The following is a 22,871-nucleotide window of genomic DNA, read 5'->3' on the forward strand; positions in this document are numbered from 1 at the left end:
ATGCAAGTAGACTTTAAACGACAAGCTCTGCAGTATTCAGCAGCTACTTGCTGCACCTGCTGGGCCAGTTCCCGAGTTGGTGCCAGCACCAAACACTTAAAGAAAGAAGAGCAGCTTTCAGCATTGACTTAGGTAACTATTAGTTTTGTTTCTTTGGTTAACTACTTTTTTTTTGCAGTGGGGAAAGGGGAGCTGTGGACTGAACCCAGGTGTGGATTATTTTTAAGCTGCTAATTTGTACTGGTACACCCTTCCTATGCTGCACTGACAAATCTCTATATAAAAGCATCCTGAATTAGAACTTTCACTGTGCTTCTGCAAGTCCCTGTAGTATCCTTCTGACCATAAAACTTAAAAAAATTATACTTACAATAGGCCCATCACCTCTCTCTAGGAATGGCTGATGATTGATGTGGACGATGGCAGGCAATAAGTACTATTGGGTAGAGAAGAAGGACAAATCATTCTAAACAGATCATTTTAAAATGCTGTTTTTATTCCCATTGGGTGCTGGCATTTACCACCCAGCAACTCAAGAATTACCAATGCAACTCAACTCTTAACTTACAGACAGTGTCTTCCCAGATCCAGTCTGGGCCACTCCAACCATATCCAATCCACTTAGAGCAACTGGCCATCCCTGAGCTTGAATAGCAGTGGGTTCAGTAAAGTTCTGCCTTGCAATTACATCCATGACATTTGCAGGGAAGTTTGCTTCATAGAAATTCAAAACTGGCTTTGGACAGTTGTGACCTCTAACTGTAATTTCCTTGCTTCTTCTGTATGTTTCCACCTCTTGCTGCAAAACAGTAATTTTTGTAAATGTCATGACTTCCTTAGCTAGAAACCATACTGACATATGAAAATCCATGTACTTTATTTTAGTTGGAACGAGGGATTGAACTCAGGCCCTTGTGCTTGCCAGGGAAGCGCTTATTCTACTGAGCCATCTCCCCAGCCCCAAATCCAAGTATTTTAAAAACCACCTATCCTACTATGCTCAACCAGATAAATAAATTTATACCTAGTCTTTCAAGTTAGTTATCTGTCCCATTCTGATTTAGTAAAAAGCATTACTAAGTTACCGCCTGAAGAAACCATATGAAAGTACTCACTGCTGTGCGACGAGCCAAATCTGGGTGTTCTTGATAAAAATTCTTCTCAAATTTCGGCAGTTCATCAAGATTCCACTTCTTTTTTACTAGTTTTTCACCAGGATTTCCAAATTTCTTTCCAGACAGAGGACCTGCTCTACTCCCTCCAAATCGAGGTGCCCCAAACCTGAAATTAAACAAAAGTTATTCATATTTCTCAAACATCTATACTAGTATTTGTATTCATGCTTTTCATTGCTTAGCAACAGTTTGTTTTTTGAAAGACAAGGTCTCCCTATGCAGCCCAAGCTGATCTCGAACTCGCAAAGATCCTCCTGCCTCAGCCTCGCTGGTGCTGTAATTACAGGCATGCGCCACCACGCCCCGTTTAGCTTTCTAAAAGTATGCAACCTGAGTCCTTTATGACAGTCATTTTGTCAACTGGCATCTCATATATTGTTTGTTCTATTCCAACTATGCAGTACTGACTGGGTCGAAACCCGTTGCTCTGAAACCCCAAGTTCAGACTGCAATTGACAGCATCTCGTAGATGCTATCTATCAGATTTCCCCACGATCCTAAGAATGAAGCGCCTAGGAAAACACGGCGGGTGGGGCCTAACTACGCGGTGATTTTTACGACTGTTTTCACGCAAAAGGAGCTGCTGGTCACAGGCACCGAGGGGCCAGAAGCAGGAGGGTTTCGCCGCGCGCTCTGGCAGGGGCCCTGGGTCGGGGGACTCGCGCGTTGGCGCTCCCGAACGAGGCAGCAAAATTATATAACTACAGGAAAGGAGAAGGAGGAGCCGACGGCGACCGGGGGAGGAGTCCCGGCCCGGGCGGAGCCGGCCGGGCGGCGTTCCCGCTGGGGCGGCGCTTCCCCCTTTGTCTCGCATTTCTCTCTGCGCCACATTTTCCCGACGCTGCCATTTTGAGCTCCTCCGCCGGGCGGGGTAACAAAGGCGCCGCCGCCATGTCCGAGGCCGGCATTTTGTATCCGCGGCTCAGCCACTCCGCGACTCGGCTAGCGCCGGCCTCCCCGCAACCGCACCGACGGCCTCGGAAGACACTTTCCAATGAATTCTCGGGGTCCCCAAAAGACCTCCCCCACGATTGCACCCAACGGCGGCGCCTCCGGGAGCCGCGATGCCCTCTTGAGAGAGGCTCCTTCGGCTCTCCTAATAGCTCCCGAGCGACCGAGGCCCCGATAGCTCCTGGGCCCCCCCACTCCCTAACAAAAAGCGAGGTTGAGACAATTTTCCTCGGCGTCCTTTTATTCATCAAAATGGCGCAAAACCTTCGACCGAGGCGGCCGTAGGACTAGAGGCGGAAAGGCCGACCTCCGCGCGACGCTCCCACCCGCCCTCCCATCCCCCCTCGCCGGCCTGACAGGTCAGCTCCCACTCACCCTCGATCCCGGCCGCGGTCCCGGTCGCTCGAGTAACTCGACATGGCGTCAATGGTTGCGGTTGGCGAGGAACAAAGTGAAGAGAATCGGGTGCGACGAATCGCTGGAAGTGGCCTCTGCGTTAGCGAAGCCTTTCGGGGGCGGCAGCGGCGGAGGGACTACGATGACAAGCGCCGGAGCTACGCAACCGGAGGCCGGCAGAAATGAATGAGGTGCCGACTGGGTGCCGGCAGCCGGTTTTATAGCCTGGGCCGCCTCCTCCGCCGCTAGGAATGCTGGGAGCCACCCCACTCCCTAATCGCCCCGCCCCCTGCGCAGAGGCCGCAACGCCCGCCGGCGTTCCGGAATCCGCCATCTTCCTGCCCCTCCCCCGCGCCCGTTCCCTCAGTTGCCCGTTTCCCCATCCCTTCATGGCTGGGCTCATCTACCGCAAGGCCTCATTTTACTCTTTTGACCTCACCTTTTGCTAGTCCTCCCACATTTCAAGTGAGCCACTTTGTCCTTTTCCAGACCCAGTCAGGCGATTAAATGACCAATGAAAACCAACCCACTCCCTACTTTGGAGATGTTTACGTCCGCAGAGCTCCCACGCCCATAACCAAATGAGACCGGGAGGCGGCGCCTGACGTTGTCACGTGACCGTCCCCGCCTGGCAAGAGGAGCGCACTATTTCCTCTTTTGACGTCGGCGGAGGAATACTCAAAGCTACAGTGCAGTGGCTCTCCGGAAGTGGCAGTTCTAAGGCTCGGGTGAGACCGTCAGGGCTACGGGGTTACCTGGACTGCCCCACCCGTCGCCCTGAGGTTTTCTGGCGAGCTCTTACCCTCGAGGAATGTGGTCTTCAGCCCGCAAACTGCCACCTAGGCGCGTGCTGCGAAAGGAAGTGCTTCTCTGATGACCAATCAGCGGCGAGAAGCCGTTTTAACGTCCTTTCCCCCTTTTTTCTCCTTCCCCCACTGGTTGCGCCGTCTCCCCCCCCACCCGCGCGGCGTTCGCGCGGAACGGCCCTTCCTGGACACCGTCGCTCGCGCGCAGGCTGTAGAGTCCGGCGGCAATTTTTCTCCGCGACATGGCCGGCTCGGAGACTGGTGAGTCTCGGCTCGGAATCCCAGTGTGTGTGAACTGCAACACTCCAACCTTCCGAATGCTTCGGGCCCGCTTTCTTTGGGTCTGAGCTGCTGCCGAGGCTCTGTGCTGTCAGACACCCTGTGTCGGGTTCTGTGTGTAGATCTCAGCCTCATTCCCCCCTTTTTTTAAAGGCTGTGGGACGGCGCCCGAGTGTGCGGGGCCCTGCGGCGAGGCCGGTGGGGGTCGAAGGCTGCTGCCCGGGCCTCCGGACGGAGCGCGTCCTCCCCTGGGTTGCTCTGAGATGGTTAGCTTTCTGCTCTTGCTTTGCGGGGACTGAGGCTGAACCTACGTTCTGAGCTTTTGAGACCGTGCTTTTAAGATACTCTTAAGCCCCTGTCGAAGTAAAACAGTGGTACTTTTTTGTCTTCGTTGCCTCCCGAAGTTTCCGTCTTTGTCTAAAACGGCTTTTGAAAAGCGAATCGATTGGGTTGTCTGGGACGCTTTCATCCGTTTTTCCGGGATGGCGTACAAAGCGGTCATCTCGGCTTGCTCAGCTCTGAGCAGAGGGTACATAAATAAGAAGGGATGCCGTGCGTGCCACCAATGTAGGCTCATTTGTCCCCAGGACACGCCCGCAGCATCCTGGAGACCCAGTACTAAAGTACTTTCCTCTTTATAACTAGCCATTTCGGGACATAGGTGTTGCAGACTTTCCAACTTAGCATTAGTCAAGAAACCAGTAACCTTGGCAAGTCTGGTGCTGTCTGCGGGAGGCAAATGTGCATTTCCCAAAGAATTTTAGCACTGTTGGTAATGTACTAGTTCTGAGCTTAGGGTTGTTTTTTATTTTCTTTCATATACATCAAACATAATTTTTAAAAAAGAAAACAAATACGTCCGTACTGGCGTTATCCCAGATTTTAACAGCCTAAATTAATCACCTATTTGGTCATTAGAGAGGTCCTGACTTGCACAAAATAATTGGGTAGAAACACAACTAATACTGTTGGGAATTTGAAGCCACCTCCATTAGTTTCTGATAACCTAAGGTTATTTAAAAACTGTCTGTGCTATGGTATTTACTTTGAAATGTTTTAACTGAAAATGTATAAAATAAAAATCACTGGTACACGAGTTTTTAGGTTGTAACAGTAAATCTTTTAGAAATCTTGCCTGGGAGGGTCTTTAAACTTTGTAACAAGGGGGCCGGGAGATAGCTCAGTAGAATAAGCTCAAGAGCCTGAGTTCAATCCCTGGTTACACACACACACACACACACACACACACACACAAAGTTCTGTAACAAATTCCTTAATTTTACATCAAGTTCAATGCCTGTTTTTGTAGGGGATTGATGGTTTTTAAAATGTGTGCCTGATTTTTTCTAATGCTACTGAAAACTGATTTTTTTCCCCCAACAGAGTGGGTAACCATTGCCAATAACCTTCTTTGTAAATGTCACATACATCTGAGGCTACATGAACTTGAAGATTGTGATGCTAATGTTTTTATTGCTCTTTACCAATCCATTTTGGGAGAAAAGGTACCAGGTAAGGGTACTGAAAAGTGAAAGTAACTGTGTCCATGTTCTAGGCCAGTTAGGTCCTTAAGTATTTATAAAATTTTGGCTTTTTCTGCCTTATTTCTGTCCAAATATGGTATTTACTACCTTATGAATGAATACCTTGTAGGACCCACACATAATTCTAATTTTGATCAAATGAGGTTAAACACTTAATTTGATCATACCCAATGTCAGACCATTCTGGTAAATATATCTTTAAAGGTTCTACAATTGAATGGAACCTGGAATTTTTGGGGTTCTATTACTTTGTATTATAGATAAGAATTTATTAACAACACAATTAATTTGTTTTTGGAGGGGTGGTGAGATAGGTTCTCACTATGTATTCTGGGCTGGTTGTGAACCCACTATACAACCCACACTGGCCTGGAACTTGAAGCAATTCACCTGCTTCATCCTGTAAGTATTAGGATGATATTGTGCAGCATCACACCCAGGGTCTTACCATCTTGCAAATTTGTATCTTGCATATTTCTTTCAGAGAGACAGCATTTCCTTGTGCTCTTGGTTAAGTATCTCAGCATCCTTATCCATAGATCCCTTTACTGCTTCTACTTATTTATACCATTAAGTACTATAAAACAGGATCTGTATACTTTTTACATTATTAGTGTGAATTAGTTCCCTCAGCAATTCCTGGAATAAGAGATGGTCTCTAGCTAACATATTTGATCTAGTCCTCTTTTCAAGGGCTCATCTTAGTACCAAATTTGACTTTGTATTATTATATTCTGATCTGTACTGACTTTTAAAACCTTTAATACCAATTAATACCTGTGGATTTTTGTAGCTAGATATGTAAGAACCTTTTTTGTGTTGGGCTTGATGGAGGTTGATTGTAAGTTTGAGACCAAATGAGCTACATAGCAAATTCCAGGGTGGCTTCAGTTACATAATGAGACCCTGTCTCTCAAACAAACAAATACCCTCCTTGAATACTTGCTTTCTAGTTTTTTCTTTCATGGAGAGTAGTCCACAGTTACAGATTAAAGTCTCAATTCATGTCTTATTTTTTCTTAAAATATTAGCATCTATTGGAATTTCACACCTCTCTATCTTCCTTTTCAGGGTGCTTTCTGTATAGCATGTTCATATTATAGGTGTAGTAAATAGTTAACAAATGTATGCTCCATACTGAGAGGTTCAATCAGATATGCAACCAGTAAAGGTTCAGCTGTGTACAATTTAGGCTTTATTAACTTATCTGTACTATAGTTTATTCTCTTTGTGCAGAGCTTGCTTTTGTAGGCATTGAGTTTACTTTGTCACCTGATCAGAGACAAGTAGATGAAAACTTGGAGCAAGTAGATGCAAACTAATTTAATTGTTTCCCAAGACCTCATTGCTGTTCCCAAGAGTCAAGAAGATGAGGCCCACAATGTACAAGCAGTGATTGATTCATTGGCCTTGGATTACCTGCAGGTCAGCTTGTCTCACATAACAGGTTAGTGTATCTGTAAGCATTAGTGTATCTGATTGTGCACATTAGTAGAATGTTGTCAGGTAGAATCGTAGACAATGTTTTTTTTTTTTTTGTTTTGTTTTTTTTGCAGAACCGGGGGATTGAACTCAGACCCTTGTGCTTGCCAGGCAAGCGCTTATTCTACTGAGCCATCTCCCTGGCCTAAAGTTCAATCTTTTTTTTTTTTTTTTGTGGAACTGGGGATTGAACTCAGGCCCTTGTGCTTTCCAGGCAAATGCTTATTTTCCTGAGCTATCTCCCCAGCCCTGACAATGTTTAATGAATCAAATGTGTGAGCTTATGAAATAGATGAACTAAGACTGACCGGGGACAGTCAACCATAGGCAGAGACCGCCAGGTGAGAGCGAGCTTTACCAGAACAGTCAGACATTTAGTTTGTGCCGGATCTGGATCAGAAGTACATTGAGTTATGTTTTTATGTTTTATTATTATAATGTCTCGTTTTTGGACAGGATCTTGCCATGTAGTTCAGGCTGGCCTTGAACCCACTTGTGTGGACTAGGCTGGCTTCAGTCTCTATAATCGTCCTACCTCAGCTTCTGGCTGTTTTGTTACTTTAGAGCATGCCAGTTATGCATGTTAATGTAGCTAAAAGTTAGAAATACCTAAATACCTATTAATAGGGACTGGTTAAATACATTTTGAAAGCTCTGAAAAGTGAACTACTCTTGGCTATAAAAGGTTTAATTTTAGCAGAACAATCTCTAATATGTAGTATGAGAGAAAATTTACGTATTCTAAATCTTCCAAAAATATAAGCTGTTTTTTGAAACTTTCACACAGATGAAGTGTTTATGCTGTATTTCAAAGCCAATACTTTCATAAATCCTTATATTTGTAGATAGTAAAGGATAATTATTATTCCAGCCAATTATTTCAAGTTAATGAGAGAAGGCTTTACTGTTGATCTATTTTTTGACAGTAAAGGAGATGAATGTTAATTTGATAGATCATTTATGTCTCTTAAGAACACAGTTCTGACATTTCAGTCCTATAGAAAACCCATTACTATTATGGACTACTGGACTATATTGGAATATTTTGCTGAATTCACACATCTAAAATACTTAAATGACAATGGAATACCCTTCTCTGACAAAACTAAACAAAAAGGGGATACAAATAAAGGACCATTTTGTATCTGTATATTCAAAAGTTAGGATAGATATACAGCTACTTTCTCTTAATTCAGTGAATAGAAAGATTTGTTCTAATAGTATTTGTGGACAGGATATCATGTCTGCATCTTCTACTATGAATAGCCACTAAGAAGACAACAGTATGCAATGTATTAATTATTGAAACTGTCCTACTAATTGGTTTTGAAACTGTCTCATTGCTATTTGTTTCTCAGTAAAATCATTAAAAAAAACCCACACAGTTTGGCAAAACTACTCTTGTATTTTGAGTTTACTTCTAAATGGTAAATCAGTTTGGAAATAATTTAAGGAAGAAGTCTATAGAGTTTCCCTATATTTTATTGTTTAGCAATTTGTAATTCCTTAATCACATTGAATAGGGCAATTCCTGGTATTTATGCTTTTAAAATATATTGTAGTAAAGTTTACATATCTGCCCCTGACAGATCATGCATTTGGATGAAAAATTAAAAAATTGTTTACTTTCTTTAGTAGACTGCAGAGCACCTTTCCCCTTGTTGTATTTGTTTCAAAGCAGTTTCCCCTTTACCGTGAAGCAGCGCTTCTGGCCGGCAGTCTTAGTTGGCAGAGTAGTTCCCCATCCTGGAAACTCAAAGGTACTGAGTCTGCCCTTGGAGTATACTAATAAAGCCAGAAAAACACAGGGCTTGAAAACAAGATTTCTGGTTCATTATTTTAAGCAGGATATAGACCTGTTAAGCTGCTATTTCTTCTTGTAGTAATATAAAACATCAAATTTCTGGTTTGCATTTGTTTTGTATCATGGCTAGAGACTCTCACATAGGAAATTCTAGCTGCAGCCCATTTTCTGGGTCCCCTTCCATCTTTCTCAGGGTGTCTCTTCCTCAATAAAATATCCTACTTTTTTTTTTTTTTTTAAATCCTTCTTGTTTCTTTCTTTTAAAAGACAGTGTCTTGTCATGCAGTTCAGGCTGGCCTGGACTCACTAAGTAGCCCAGGCTGTCCTGAAACTTGAGGTGATCCTCCTGCCTTGGCCTTCCAAGTGCTGGCATTATAGGCATATACCACCATGCCTGGCTCAAAATTTCCTGCTCCTAAAAAACATAGAATTCCTTCTGAGCCTCCTGCACACTGGTTTGAACTTGTGACTGCTAAGCATGATATCCCAAAAGATAACCAACACATTGCAAGAGTTAAATTCCATTCATAGCTGATGTTGATTGAAGTCCATTGTAAATAATAAACGTTAGGTTTTCATGCATTTGCCAGCTCATTTTTATTCATTTGAACATGTTATGGGGTAGGTACTGGGATAGGGACCATTTAGAGATTAACTTCGTATTGTCACTTATTTATTTTTTAAATTTAGTTATTTTTGAGACAGTGTCTCGCCTTGTCCAGGCTGGCCTTGAACTTGCAGCAGTCCTCCTGTGTCAGCCTCCTAAGTACTGGGATTACAGGTGTGTGCCACCATGCCTAGATTTAAAAGTTAATTTCTGAGTCCTAAGTGGAAGTATTAGAGGTTGAGGATGGAGGAAAAATAAAAAGGGTTTTATATGCAGAAATTTTTTAAAAAGAAACCAAAAGCATTGATGAGAGTTTTTGTTTTGTTTTGTTTTGGTTTTGTGGTGCTGGTACTCAAATCTTGCAGATGAGGTTTTAATAAGAACAGGAATTACTGGTGAAATTATCTCGTTATTTTGTTTTGCAATTATACTATTCTGCTATTGTCTTTTGAACAAACCATTCTAGAAGTAGGATCTTACAATCTGAAATGTTCTCTTCTGCCTTTGTTCTTTGAGATAGGGTGTGTCTTGGTTACTTTTCTCTTGTTTCTGGAACAAAATACCTGATACCCAAAATCAAGGAAGGAAAGGTTTATTTAGCTCCCAGTTAGTGGAGGTTTCAGTCCATACTAGGCTGGCTCCAAGGCAGAGCGGCATATGGCAGAGGGCAGCCGTTCATGGTGGTGGAAAACCGCAGAGAGCCAAGGGAGGGGCAGCGGCTGCTGCACTGAGCAAGCCTCCCGCCCTCTCTGATACTGCATCCAGGCTGTCCGCCCAGGGCGGGGCGGCACGCACACCCGCAATCCCAGCATTGGATCATGAATTAATCACAGACTCTAGAAGCCACCCCATAACTGCATGAGGCTTTGGAGGGGACAACTAGACACAAACCGTAACAGGGTCTTACTATGTAGTTCAAGCTAGTCTTCAACACACTGTGTATTCCAAGCTGGCCTTGAACTCACAGTGATCATCCTGCCTCAGCCTCTCCAATGCTGGGATTGTAGGTGTGTACCATCTGCCTGGCTTTTTTTTTTTTTTTTTGTGGTACTGGCGATTGAACTCAGGCCCTTGCACTTGCCAGGCAAGTGCTTATTCTACTGAGCTACCTCCCCGGCCCTGCCTGGCTGCGGGTTTTTTTTTTTTTGCGGAACCGGGGATTGAACTCAGGCCCTTGCACTTGCCAGGGAAGTGCTTATTTTCCTGAGCCATCTCCCCGGCCCTACCTGGCTGTCTTGTGTCATTTTCTTTTCACCAATCCAACAGAGCTCTGCCTTACTACTTTATATGTTGGTATGATTCTTACTAGAGAATGTTTTCTTAAGTCCACTTATTTTGCTTCTTAAAAAGTGAAATATGCTCTTGTTATTTTTCAGATATAATTAAGCAGGAATAACAATATTAAGCCTTTGTAATCCATGCATTACTGAAAATGTTACATCCATTTCAAGAGTGAGACTTTCAGGTGTATAGGGTAAAGGTTTTAACCCCTCTGTATTCTGTATTCAGGAGAAAATATAGTGAAAGGAGATAAAGAATCTATCAAGAATCTCCTAGAAATATTTGATGGGTTGCTGGAGTATCTGACAGAACACATCAGTGAAGCATCTTACGAGAAAAGTAAGTGTCAGGGTGGAGGAGGGCAGAGCTTGGGGACAGCACGTGTTCAGCTTGCTCAGGGCTCTGGGCTCTGATTTCCAGCACCACACAAAAATTGCTTTGACCTATGGTTGTGTTTTAATAGTATGTCCCTCCCTTTTGCCTGCTGTTCTTAGAAAGCAGAATCATTGATATAATATACCTGGTAGATTTCATTACAAATTTCCAGTGGTTTTATCCGAACAACTTGAATAGTCCCTTCAATAGGAACTGTTGCCCATTTATTTCTGTTTCAGATGGTTCTAAACTCTGACCTAGACTGTGATCAAGTCCTTTGTTGATTTGGATATTGCTTAGAAGTTTTTTTTTTGAGGGGGGGGGACTGGGATTGAACTCAGGCCCTTGTGCTTGCCAGGCAAGCGCTTATTCTACTGAGCCATCTCCCCGGCCCTATAAGTCATTTTAAAACTAGTTTATAGTAGAAGGGTAAATTTCTGCCTGAACCATTTACTGTCCTATTATAGCATGAAATTATGAAATTACTTACTCTAAAACTGTTAGAACTACCATTTCATATATAAATATTTTTTCTTTTTGGCATTGGGCATCATAGTCAGGACCTTGCACTCGGCAGGTAGATATTCGTGCCGCTGAGCTCTATCCCATCCCTACCATCTTATATTATATATTTGAGTAACATGGAGGGATCCATAGGAAGAACATCTTTATCCTCAGCTCATCCTGGTATTTTGTAGCTTGAATTTTTTTTTTTTTTTTCCTTATTTTGGTGGAACCAGGGATTTAACTCAGGCCCCTGCACTTGCCAGCAAACGCGTATTCCACTGAACCATCTCCCCGGCCCCTAGCTTGAATATTTTTATCTTCCTCTGAGTAACCCAGCTCCCTAAGCTGTAACAGTTTGTACTGAGAAATATTAGTTTTCTTAGGATCACTATTGCTTTATTTTTACCCAAGATGGTTATGGTTATTTAAATAATAGCAGCAGTGCTTAAGAGCTATTTATCAAAAAAAAAAAAAAGAGAGAGCTATTTATCATCTTTGATACATGAACCCTACATTTATCCCAAGGAAATACTGCTAAATAAAAGTGCTTAAGAGTATTCACTGAAGGGCTGGGGAAATAACTCAGTTGAATGAGCACTTACCTGGCAAGTGCAAGGGCCTGAGTTCAATTCCCAGCTCTGAAAAAAAAAAAAAAGAAAGAAAGAAAGAAAAAAAGAGTATTCACTGAATTGTTATTCTTGCCCAGAAAGAAACTATATTTTAACAGATTATGTAAATAATGTTTGGCATGGATTGAATATTATATACGTTTTGTGTGCGTGTGTGTATGTGGTCCAGATCTATAATCTACTCTGATATTGCAAAGTTACATTTAAAAAAAGTTAACAGTAATAATAATTACTGGGATTTTCTTTTTCTTTTTTTTTGTTTTGCTTGGTTCAGGGTCTTGCTATATAGCTCAGACTCATAGTGATCCTCCTGTCTCAGCCTTCCCATCCCTGGGATTATAGGCATGCGCCACCACACCTGGTTTCAGTGGCCAGCTGGGTGTGGGGCTGGCGCTGCGATACCGGGGAGTGTACCTGGGTCCTTGCTCTTGTCAGGCAGGTGCTTCATCTGCTGAGCTCTCTCCTGGCCATTAACATAAATTCTAATACAAGTTACAGCAAAAACTTTGGGAAGATTTAGCCTTCCTACTTTTCCATTGGTGATAGGGAGGCTGAGCTATAATTATGTCATTTGAAATTAATCTTAGTCCTTAGTGAGGGATAATTCCCTACCTTAATTTAGTTGCCGCTAAAGAGATTTAAAGACTGGAAGATTCAAAGGTACCACACTTGAAATATATGTTTTTTTTGTGGAAGTGGGGATTGAACTCAGGCTTTTGCGCTTGCCAGGGAAGCGCTTATTCCACTGAGCCATCTCCCCATCCCCTATATTTTTATATTTATATTTTATTTTATTTTGTATTTAGGATAGGGTGTACAGGGTCTCTTTGTAGATGGGACTTGCAGTGATCCTCCTGTTTACAGCCTCCCAAGTGCTGGAATTACAGGTGTGTGCCACCCTGCCCAGTCTCAGTCACAGTCTCAGCATGCCCTGGGGGCGGGGCTGGCACGTGAAATATTTTTTTAATTTCAGAAAATGTTTACTGTGGGCCGGGGAGATGGTTCAGTAGAATAAGTGCTTCCCTGGCAAGTGCAAGAACCTGAGTTCAATCCCCAGTTCCGCAAAAAAAAAAAAAAAAAAGTTTACTATAATGCAGGTCTGGGTACTTTGGGAGGATTCCCAAGATGTGGGTCATGTTTAGTGTTTTCAGAGAAATCTGTATTCAAACCAGGGAGACAGCTGTAAACACATTCAGTAGTCATAGGAAAACTTCGTGCCTTGGTGTGGTCTGCCTCTTTGCCTAAGACATAACTGTCCTGGATCTTAAAGTTGGTATAGTCATGTTTTCCTGCCATCTTAATGAGCTGAACACCTAGTATAAAGAATTAAACACGGTTGCGTACAACTGTAGACCCTGATTGAAAGCATCACGCCTGATGTTTCTTTGTGGATGTGAATAACTCATTATTTTCTAATTTCACAGTCATGGGAGCATAGTTTACCATGACAGGCTGGGGGTGCCTCACTGCCCTCTCCTTTTCAGCTTTCCATACACAAAAAAGTGGTACTGTATTAACTTAGGTGTTTTGGTATTGTTTTTAATCTGTTCTAAACAGGTGAAGCTACACAGCATTTTAAAGAATGCCATGGAGCAGATCCTTTGGAAGAGGTAGAGAGTCCTAAGGAGCCTAAGTCACCGTGGAAAAGGGTTTCTTTTGAAAGGTAGCTGCCAGTGTCTCTGAACTTTCTCAAAGCAAGTTATGCTTCAATTTTCTTTTTTAATTTAACATAACATATATTTTTACTTTGTTTCTTTTTTGTCTTTTTGAGACAGGGTCTCACTCTGCAGTTCAGGCTGGTCTGAGCTCACATTTATAGCCCAGGCTGGCCTCAACCTCACAGGATCCTCCTGTTTCAACCTCTGTGTGCTTAACATACATTTTTAAAAAAACATTAAGTACAGAAGTGAACAATTCAGGGATATTTAAAGCAAAATTAGCACCCTTCTGAGACTGCAGTGTACTGCTATACCCTTAACTTATCAGTGTTTGCTATTCTCTATGTATTTATCCTGTTTGACCCTTGATACTACACAGAGCTGTCTTTACCACTCTAATACCTGTCAGAATGAATCACAAGCAGTAGGAAGTGATAACAAAAGGGAGAGTCTGTCTTCTTTTTCTTTTCTTTTTTCTTTTTTGTGGTGGGAGGGACTGAATCCAGCATGCTAGGCGCACTCTCCAGCTTGGAGCTACCTGCCCAGACCCACTTCCGCTGTTCTGCTTCTGCCAGTGGCCAGCTGTGTGGAGCAGCCTGCTGGGCTGTCGGTGGGAGGAGGGGCTTGTTGTGGTCAGGCTGGCCAGTCAGTGGGAGACCTCTTTCAGGTGCTCTTTCTCACCTGAGGCTTGGGGCCCATCTTGGGATGAAGACGAAACCGAGTCCACTGGTGAACTAATTCGACTTGGAGACACAGCACACACCTTTTCTCTAAGAAGTAGCAGTAAGTACTTAAAACTTCAAATGGCAAATTAGCAAAAAGGTTACAATTCAATATACAAGTATAATTCATAGAGTTACAGTCTTACAAGTTGAGGAGGATAGAGTCCTTTGGGAATGTTAGCATCACACTTAAGAATGCTGGCCATTACCTACTAAATACGAACATTTACAGGCAGGTGGTGTTCACAGGCACATGGCAGTGAGTCCAAGGCAGGTAAGTAAATTCAAGGTTGTCACTTGTGGGACCTGACATCCTAGGAGGACAATTCCGGATACACTTCATAGTCCAGTCACACTTTCGGAGTAGTCCTCTTTCTTTAAGTTCTGGGGATTGACCTCAGGGCCTTCACCCCAGCCCTGTTTTTAAGTTTGAGAGGGGATCTTGCTGATAGCTAACCAGGCTTGGCTTGAACTTGTGACCCCCTTGCCTCAGCCTCCTTGAGTGCTAGGATTGCAGGCATGCACCATCACATTCGGCCAGAATACTCATCTGTATTTTCCCAAACGAATTGGTTCACCTTTTTTCATTATTGCAACAAGTTTGTATTCCCAGTGGCAGTTTTTCTTCCAGGCAGCAGGCCACGTCCCCGACAGTGTGCTGTCTCTGCATGGCAGCTCCGAGCATCTCTCCCCTCAGTTCCCCTTCCTCCAGTTGTCTCACCCGCTGCGCTGCCCACCCGGCTGCTCGGTTCCCCTCTGCTGTCATACGCTGGGGCTTTTCCTCTTCCTGTTCCTAGCAGACACCCCTCAGTTTTCCACTTACCCTCTGCCTCAGACTCTGATGCTGTGTTTACACTGTGTAGCCCCTCTTTTTGTAACACCATTCACACATTCTAAGGTAACTTAGAGTTTGTTATGGAAAAAGTTTCTGACAAAGGAGCCATGTTGCACTGACTCAGTATTCAGGGCCTTCTCTGCTGGGCAGTGGTGATGAGTGGGAAACAAAGCAGATAGAGTCCCTGCCTTTGTGGAGCTTATGTTCTCCTGATGAGGGCTGCTAGTAAGTATGATGTGATAACTAAAATACAGGGTAAAATTACCTTTTAAAACAGAAAAAAAAAAAAAAAGACCTGCACCAAAATAATTATTTCTGATAGAAAGACAAGCATGTTAGTGTGGTATTAAGTACCTTAAGTTGAGATTGAGAAGTAGGCTTTGTCACTTTCCAGACTCTGCTATTGGATATGTTACTTTGGGTAGGGTCTCATCTTCTCAGAGCCCCTGGGTGAGAAGTGAACCAAGCCATGTCTGAAGTTCCTTCCAGCACTGGTTCTCTGATTCCAAGTAGGAGTAGGTGGTGCATTCCAAGGAATTAGGCTCCAAAAACCCAAGTCAGAAGGTCAGACAGTAGGCCAAAGTATGTGCTTCCTTTTGGGATGAGCAATATAGGATGATCAGTCAAGTGTATTTAGAGTGTTTGTTGGCCAGATGTGGTGGCATATACCTGTAATCATAGCTCTTTGGGGGGCTGAGGCACGAGGATCACAGATTTGAGGCCAGCCTGACCCATTTAGTGAGACCCTATTTCAACAGGAACTAGAAGTAGACCTCATTGGTCGAGTGCCTGTTAGTAGGCTCACTGGCCTGTACAGGAAAAAAAAGTTTTGAAGATAGTTGCTTATTTTGATCAGATGGAAGGGACAATGATTCCAGAAATGAGTTCTGTGATATCAAGTGCCATGAAAAAGGTACACTATAAAAAAAGTAAAATAAACTGTGTTGAGCATTTCTAACCCAAAAATCTGAAATATTCCAAAGTCCAAGAATTTTTGACAGCCTGCGTTGGTGGTATAGTGGTAAGCATAGCTGCCTTCGAGAAAGTTTTGACATCACAAATGTAAAATCACACTGACCTGACATAATCACTGAGACCTGATGTAACAGGTCACAGCCAAAGTGTAGGTACACTAAAATATTGTGGAAAATTACTTCCACACTGTGTGTACAAATGTACATGAAGTACAGGTGAGTTGGCTTCCATTCCTGTGGTAGCTCATGTGTGTGCAGATATTCTACAATCTCAGACACTTCTGGTCACAAGCATTTTAGATAAGAGGTTCTCAGCCTGTACTTGTTTTCAGATTACGAAGAGCAAGAGAAATTGTTTTCATTACACTTTGGGTAACAGAGAAAAGGCGGAGAGACACTTGGCAATGGTGTTCGGGTTTGATGTGATAAAGGAGTTTCTGGAAATTTCCTTTTATATTTAGATTGAGATAGCAGATAACTGGTGGATACATTCATAGACATTTAGTGTAGGCTTCAGTTTCTGGACTCTCTGATTATGGTATTATTAGGTCTTTTTTCTTTTTGCGGTACCAGGGATTGAACTCAGGACCTTGCAGGCAGGCGCTTATTCTCCTGAGGTATCTTGCCCAGCCTCCGATTGTGGTACTCTCTATACTCCTACTTCAAGTGTCTCTTGGGGGCTTTTGGAAGTTTTTTTTTTTTTTTTTTTTTTTTTTTTGAGACAGGGTCTCACTGTGTAGTTCAGGCTGGCCTTGAACTTGCAGCAATCTCCTGTCGCCTTTCAAGTGCTGGGATTGCAGGTGTGTGCCACCATACCCTGCTCAAGTGTCTCTTCATAACCAAAAGTGGTCACATAATACTAATACTAAGCATTTCCATAATTTTGGCACCTATTTTTCTGAAGCACAATATGAAAGTTTTAATACAGCAGTTTTCAGGTTATATAAAGGATTCTGGGCTATAGAACTTGATTATCTTACTATGTGACAGCAGTAAAAATAATTGATGTTAAACCTGTTTGGCTAATATTGTTCTTTCAACACTGTTATTCCTCTTGGTTTTTAGTATAATACTTAGTAAACTATTTGATAGTTTAAGAATTTACCTTTAATATTTTCTTTCCTAGGTGCCCAGATCCCTGTTGATGCTCAGTATAAAAGAACATTAGCCTCACCGGGTTCTATATCATATGAGGCCGTGTTGAACTCACCCTCCTCTATTTTCCTGTCCAAGAATGCAGCACCATTTGTTGAAGATAGTGAGTTGTGATGGGCTATTTGTTCTTTAGGTTACTGCTTGGTTAGGCGCAGTAGCTGATGCTTGGTATTTCTACTTTGTTTTTCAGTTTTGCTGTCCTATACTTTGTTACTCCTATTTATTTATTTGGTACAGGGTCTCACTACTCAGCTCAGACTTACAGTAATCCTCCTGTCTGAGCCTCCCCAGCACTGGGATTACAGGAGTGCTCCACCGTACGCAGTTTCCGTGGCCGGCTTAGTGTGGGGTCTTCACGGCATGCAGTACTAGGGATCAAACAGGTCCTGTGCTTGCCAGGCAGACACTCAGACAACTGAGCTACTTCCCCAGCCATCCTCTTTAGTTTTGTATGATTTTGTTCGTAACAATCTGCCCTTAATTATGAGTTCTTTTTTTTTTCTTCTAATTTTATTTATGTGTGTGTGTGTGTGTGTGTGTGTGTGTGTGGCCAGCTCAGCCCACCAGGGGGCGGGGCTGGCTGGCATGTGGTGCTGGGGGATTGAACCGCGGTCCCCGTGCTTTGCCAAGCTTGTTCCAAGTAGGTGCTTTAGACCACTGAGCCATCTTACCAGCCCAATTATGAGTTCTGAGTTCTGTTTTTTTTTTTTTTCTTTGCAGTACTGGGAGTTGAACTCAGGACCCTGCACTTGCCAGGCAAACACTTATTCTACTGAGCTATCTCCCCGTACCCCTGAGTTCTGTTTTAGATGGTTTTTGGTCACGTATTTTTGTGTTCATTATTTTATTGTCTAAGTCTTTTCTTAGAGACTTTCGGGGCCGGGGAGATGGCTCAGTAGAATAAGTGCTTTCCTGGCAAGCACAAGGGCCCTAATTCAATCCCTGGTTCTGCAAAAGTAAATAAATAAATAAAGACAATGAGTCTCTGATATACTTTATATCAGTTGCCGACCTTTAACTTAATAACGAGTGACAAAATACTATTATTCCTTTTTTTTTTTTTTAATATATTTTTAAAGATTCTTTTTTTTTTTCGGTCAGCTCAGCCTGCCTTAAGGGGGGGTCTGGTGCGGTATGTGGTGCAGGGGATCAAACCGCGGACCCCTGCGCCTGACTGAGTTTGCCCAAGCAGGAGCTTTAGACAGCTGAGCTATCCTACCAGCCCCATCCTTTTTTTTTTTTTTTTTCCCTTTGTTTGTTTATAAATGAGGATTGGGCCCAAGGCCTATGCATGTTAGACAAGCACTCTATGCCCAACCCTCCTATTTATTTATGTAGTGCTGAGGATTGAATCCAGCACCCTTAACACTGAGCTGCATTTCTGTTTTATTTTACTTTTTGAGACAGGCCTTAGCCTTCCAGAGTGCTGGGGGTATAGACACAAACCGTCATGTCAGGCTCATTTAGCCCTTCTAAAGTTTTATTTTAAGGAAAGGTCTTGTCCAGGCTGGCCTTGAACATGTGATCTTCCCTCTGCAGCCTTACGAGTAGCTGGGATTACAAGTTCATGTCGCTGTGACCAGGCCCCATTCCTTGTGGTTCTCTATGACTTCTGTATTGGGATTATCCCAATACTTCTGTATTGGGAAAATCAGTTTTTTGGTTTTTTTTTTTTTGCGGAACCGGGGATTGAACTCAGGCCCTTGAGCTTGCCAGGCAAGCGCTTATTCTACTGAGCCATCTCTCCGGCCCCGAAAATCATTGTTAATGACTGACCAGTTTTCTAAATGTGAATGAACTATAATTTACATAGACATTCTTTTTTTTTTGGTGGTACCAGGGATTTGCTCTTGCCAGGCAGGTGCTTATGCCACTGAGCTATAACCCCGACCCTATATAGACATTCTTTAAGCCATGAGGTTTCTTCCAAGTGTTTCTTATTTTTAAATTTTCAAGGAATGATTTTATGATAATAACATTAAGATTACAGCTATCCTGCCAGACGCTGTGGTGCACACCCGCAATCCCAGCACCTGAGAGGCTGAGGCAGGAGGGTCATTGCACTGTATATTGGCGTGCCTAGCCTGAACTTAACGGTGAAGGCCTGTCTGGAAAAAAAAAAATTAACATCCATTCTTATGTAGATTTCTACTTTTTTGGCTAAGACTATAGCCCTGATTTAATTATGTTTTGTGTGCTCTAGTGTGGGGGGAATATGTTTGGCTGGGTATACTATGTGCTAAATGATTTATTTAGAATTTTGTAAGATTTACTGTAATTTGCCTTCCCAGCGGAAGTCCCATCTGCAAGCGAGGCTCCAAGTGCTAGAAGGCTAGGGGAGCCCATCCGAGCAGCTATTCCTTTGCACCCCCCCTACCACCCTGCAGAGCCGCGAGCACCCTGCCCCATAGGCAGAGAATACCTATATTCAAGTCGCTTCTCCCCTGCCATGAGTTCACCTGGAGAGCATGCTGTGTTTCCTGTGGTAAGTGCGGGTTTGCTTGCGGCTGGGGAGAAGCCCATATATTTGGTATTTCTTTTGTTGCTGGAAATAGGACGCAAGGCTTTGTGTATGCTAAACATGTGCTGTACCACAGAGTTATACCTGCAAGCCCAGAAGCCCAGATACAGTCCAGCATGCTCCACCACTAGGAGATGAGATGGCGTTGTACTTACCACTGGCCACTGTGTTTATACCTGTATATTCATACTCTGTCATTCTAGGAAGATAGGGACAAAGTAAATGTCAAGGGATGAGGGGGCCCGAGATGGCAGGAGTGGGAAGAAAAGGAAGAGAATTAAAGAAAAGAACTAAGATGTGGCATGTACCAGCTAAACAAAGAAGAGAAAAGGAAGTGATAATAAAAAGGAAAGATGAGCCGACACATGGCAAATGTTTATGTTTTGCCAGGTACAAATTTAGGTACTTCATGGGTATTGAACAATTTATTGCTTAAAACATTTCTGGAGTGTTGGGGAGATAGCTTAGCAGTGTAAACAACCTGCCTGGCAAGTGCAAGGACCCAGGTTTGATCCTCAGTACGGAATGCTGTACTAGCCCTGGACCCCAGGTGCACCATGCTGGCCCTGAAACCAGGTGTGGTGATGCACTCCTATAATCCCAGCGCTGGAGAGGCTGAGACAGTTACAGCTGCATATTGAGACCCTGTATCAAAAACAAAAATAAAGAGGGCCGGGGAGATGGCTCAGTGGAATAAGCGCTTCCCTGGCAAGCGCAAGGGCCTGAGTTCAATCCCTGGCTCCGCCAAAAAAAATAAAAAATAAAAAAAATAAAACAACAACAACAAAAAAGTTGGAATAGGTACTATATTTCCAATAGGAAAGCTGATGTAGAAAGGTTAGTATCTTCCCTAACGTTACACAGCAGTTGAAGAGACAGGATTTCAACTCGGGCATTCTGGCCTCAGAACCATTTTGTGTGTCTCTAGTTAAATAATTTAACGATACCAGAATGTTGGTGGGCATCGTGGTGCCCACCTGTAATCCCAGCACTGGGGAGGCTGAGGCAAGAGGATCACTGTGAGTTTGAGGTCAGCCAGGGCTACAAAGTTAATTCAAGGCCAACCTGAATTGCATAGTGAGACCTTGCGTCAACAAAACAAAGCAAAAGCCAGAATATGTAAAACAAGAAAATAAAGGTCATTCAGTGGCTTAAGCACCTGCCTGGCAAGCACAAGGCCCTGAGTTCCATCCCTGGTAACAAAAAATAAAAAAAAGAACAAAGAAAATAACCATCTATTGATATTCCATTATCCGGCCTGAGTCATTATTAGCATCTTGAACTGTTTTGACTTCTTTTCATCTTTGGGGGAAGAAAATCCACTTTATGTAGTCATCCTATCCATATCTTTCTAGAAGGAATAGACAGCTTTGTGGCAGGATGAATTTATAAACAATGATTTTCATCATTAAAGAATGTTCCCGGCCTGACCACAGGCACACCATAATCTCAGCCCTTGGGAGGCTGAGGAAGAGGATCAGGAGGTCAAGCCCCGTCAGGGCAGTAAGGGCCTCACTTGACTGGCAGTGTGGATGATTGTGCAGGCTCTGTGCCTAATCCCTAGCACTCCAAAAGGAAAAAGAGAAGAGGGAGGGGAGAAAGGAAAGGAGAGCTAAGAGCGAGGGTGCTGAAGGGTGGGGAGGGAGGCTGGCATGGTAGAGGGGGTTGCAATGTGAGGTCAGTCTGGAAACCCAAACCAAAACAATTCCCAGCAGTGCAGGGAACGCATGGAAATGAAGGGTGCATCAGCAGCATTAGATGGCATCATTTTAGACATGCTGTGCATCTATTCAGGTAGGATGCTGGATCAATAAAAAGGGAAAATACGGTCGTAGGGTAAGTACTGTCTTTGTCAGGGAGCGTAGGGGTTGGCAGGAAGGCTTCTGAGTTGTGTTTCTGTGTTCACCTGAGTGGAAGAGAATGAAAATATCCATCTTGAAATAAAATTAATTGAGCTAGACACATACTGCATTAAAAAGTTATTAAGAATGCAGTCACAGTTGCTGTTTACTGTGAATTTTTAGTAGAAGGAAATATGGAAGTGAAATTGAAGATGTCATTAAACAGTAAATACTTATTTGCCACAAAAATGTTTTCTTGGGGCTGGGGAGATGGCTCAGTAGAACAAGACTTGCCTGGCAAGAACAAGGGCCCGAGTTCAATCCCCGGTTCCTAAAAAAAAAGTTTTCTTCTAGTTTTATTTTGCACACAAAAAATATTTTCTAGGCCAGGGATGTAGCTTAATGGTACAGGATATAGCTCGCCTGGCAAGCGCAAGGCCCTGAGTTCAATTGTGGGTACCAGTACATATATGTTTTCTAAAAGGTGCTCGCTTGAGTGTGGGAGTGTAGCCCAGTGAGAGCATATTCCTAGCATGCTCAAGGCCCTTGGTACAATTCTTAGCTCCAGAACAAAAAAGATGACTCGTAAGGTTAAGGAGTAATTGCTCCAGGCGTGGTGGTACATGCCTGTGATCTCGGGACTTGAGGCAGAAGTGGGCGCATCATCACAAGTTCAAGGCAACCCAGGCCACATAGTAAGCACACAGCCAGCCTAAACTACGCAGAGAGAGCCTATCAAAAAAGACAAAAAAGAAACTAACTGTTGGCATGGTGGCACACACCTATAACCCAAAGCTTTAGGAGGCTGTGCAGGAGGAACGCCGTGAGTGCAAGGCCAGCTGCACTACATAGTGAGACCCTGTCTATAAAAAATAACTAGCCATTACTGAAAATGTCAAGCATTTTGGGAAGTTTCATGTTCAAAGTATTTCAACTTTGAACAATCCTTTTTGATTTCTTTTTTTTTTTTTTTTTTGGTGGAACCAGGGATTGAACTCAGGCCCTTGCGCTTGCCAGAGAAGCACTTATTCCACTGAGCCATCTCCCCAGCCCCAACCCTTTTGATTTCTTAATGTAAGAGATGGTAACTTGAACACTTGTACTTGGGATAATTCCTGAAAGCCTACAGTGATATCATCCTGGAAAAGCCCCATCTCGTCTGATCGTGGAAGCTAGGCAGGGTCAGGCCTGCTCAGTACTTGGGTAAGACCTAATCCCCGAAATGTCATGTCAAGAGTCCCTTTACCTGCCTTAAAGTAGAATGGCATTCTGAGCCACAGTTTTTTTCTAAGCTGATAAGACATTGCTGTAAGTCATTTGAGCATTAAT

General features: G+C 43.3%; 2 protein-coding genes across 3 annotated transcripts in view; one reads left to right on the forward strand and one right to left on the reverse strand.

Moving 5' to 3' along the window:
- Positions 1-2,742, reverse strand: part of Ddx5 (DEAD-box helicase 5) — a 5,387-nt gene extending 2,645 nt beyond the window's left edge. Inside the window, exons 1-5 of the mRNA XM_004630171.3 lie at positions 2,502-2,742; positions 1,116-1,281; positions 569-799; positions 371-436; positions 5-95 (exon numbers count right to left, since the gene is read on the reverse strand). Of these exons, the coding sequence (XP_004630228.1) occupies positions 5-95; positions 371-436; positions 569-799; positions 1,116-1,281; positions 2,502-2,545 (598 nt within the window). The 5' untranslated portion in view covers positions 2,546-2,742. The remainder of the gene's footprint in view (positions 1-4; positions 96-370; positions 437-568; positions 800-1,115; positions 1,282-2,501) is intronic.
- Positions 2,743-3,277: 535 nt separating this feature from the next.
- The window catches only part of Cep95 (centrosomal protein 95), a 31,122-nt gene continuing 11,528 nt past the window's right edge, over positions 3,278-22,871 (forward strand). For both annotated transcript variants that reach the window (XM_023713926.1, XM_023713927.1), the window contains exons 1-8: positions 3,278-3,589; positions 4,991-5,119; positions 6,491-6,598; positions 10,554-10,664; positions 13,394-13,499; positions 14,162-14,277; positions 17,152-17,283; positions 19,472-19,665. In XM_023713926.1, coding sequence (XP_023569694.1) covers positions 3,571-3,589; positions 4,991-5,119; positions 6,491-6,598; positions 10,554-10,664; positions 13,394-13,499; positions 14,162-14,277; positions 17,152-17,283; positions 19,472-19,665 — 915 coding nt within the window. In that variant the 5' untranslated portion in view covers positions 3,278-3,570. The remainder of the gene's footprint in view (positions 3,590-4,990; positions 5,120-6,490; positions 6,599-10,553; positions 10,665-13,393; positions 13,500-14,161; positions 14,278-17,151; positions 17,284-19,471; positions 19,666-22,871) is intronic.

The sequence above is a fragment of the Octodon degus genome, unplaced genomic scaffold, assembly GCF_000260255.1.
Source record: "Octodon degus isolate 3935 unplaced genomic scaffold, OctDeg1.0 scaffold00033, whole genome shotgun sequence".
Lineage (NCBI taxonomy): Eukaryota > Metazoa > Chordata > Mammalia > Rodentia > Octodontidae > Octodon > Octodon degus.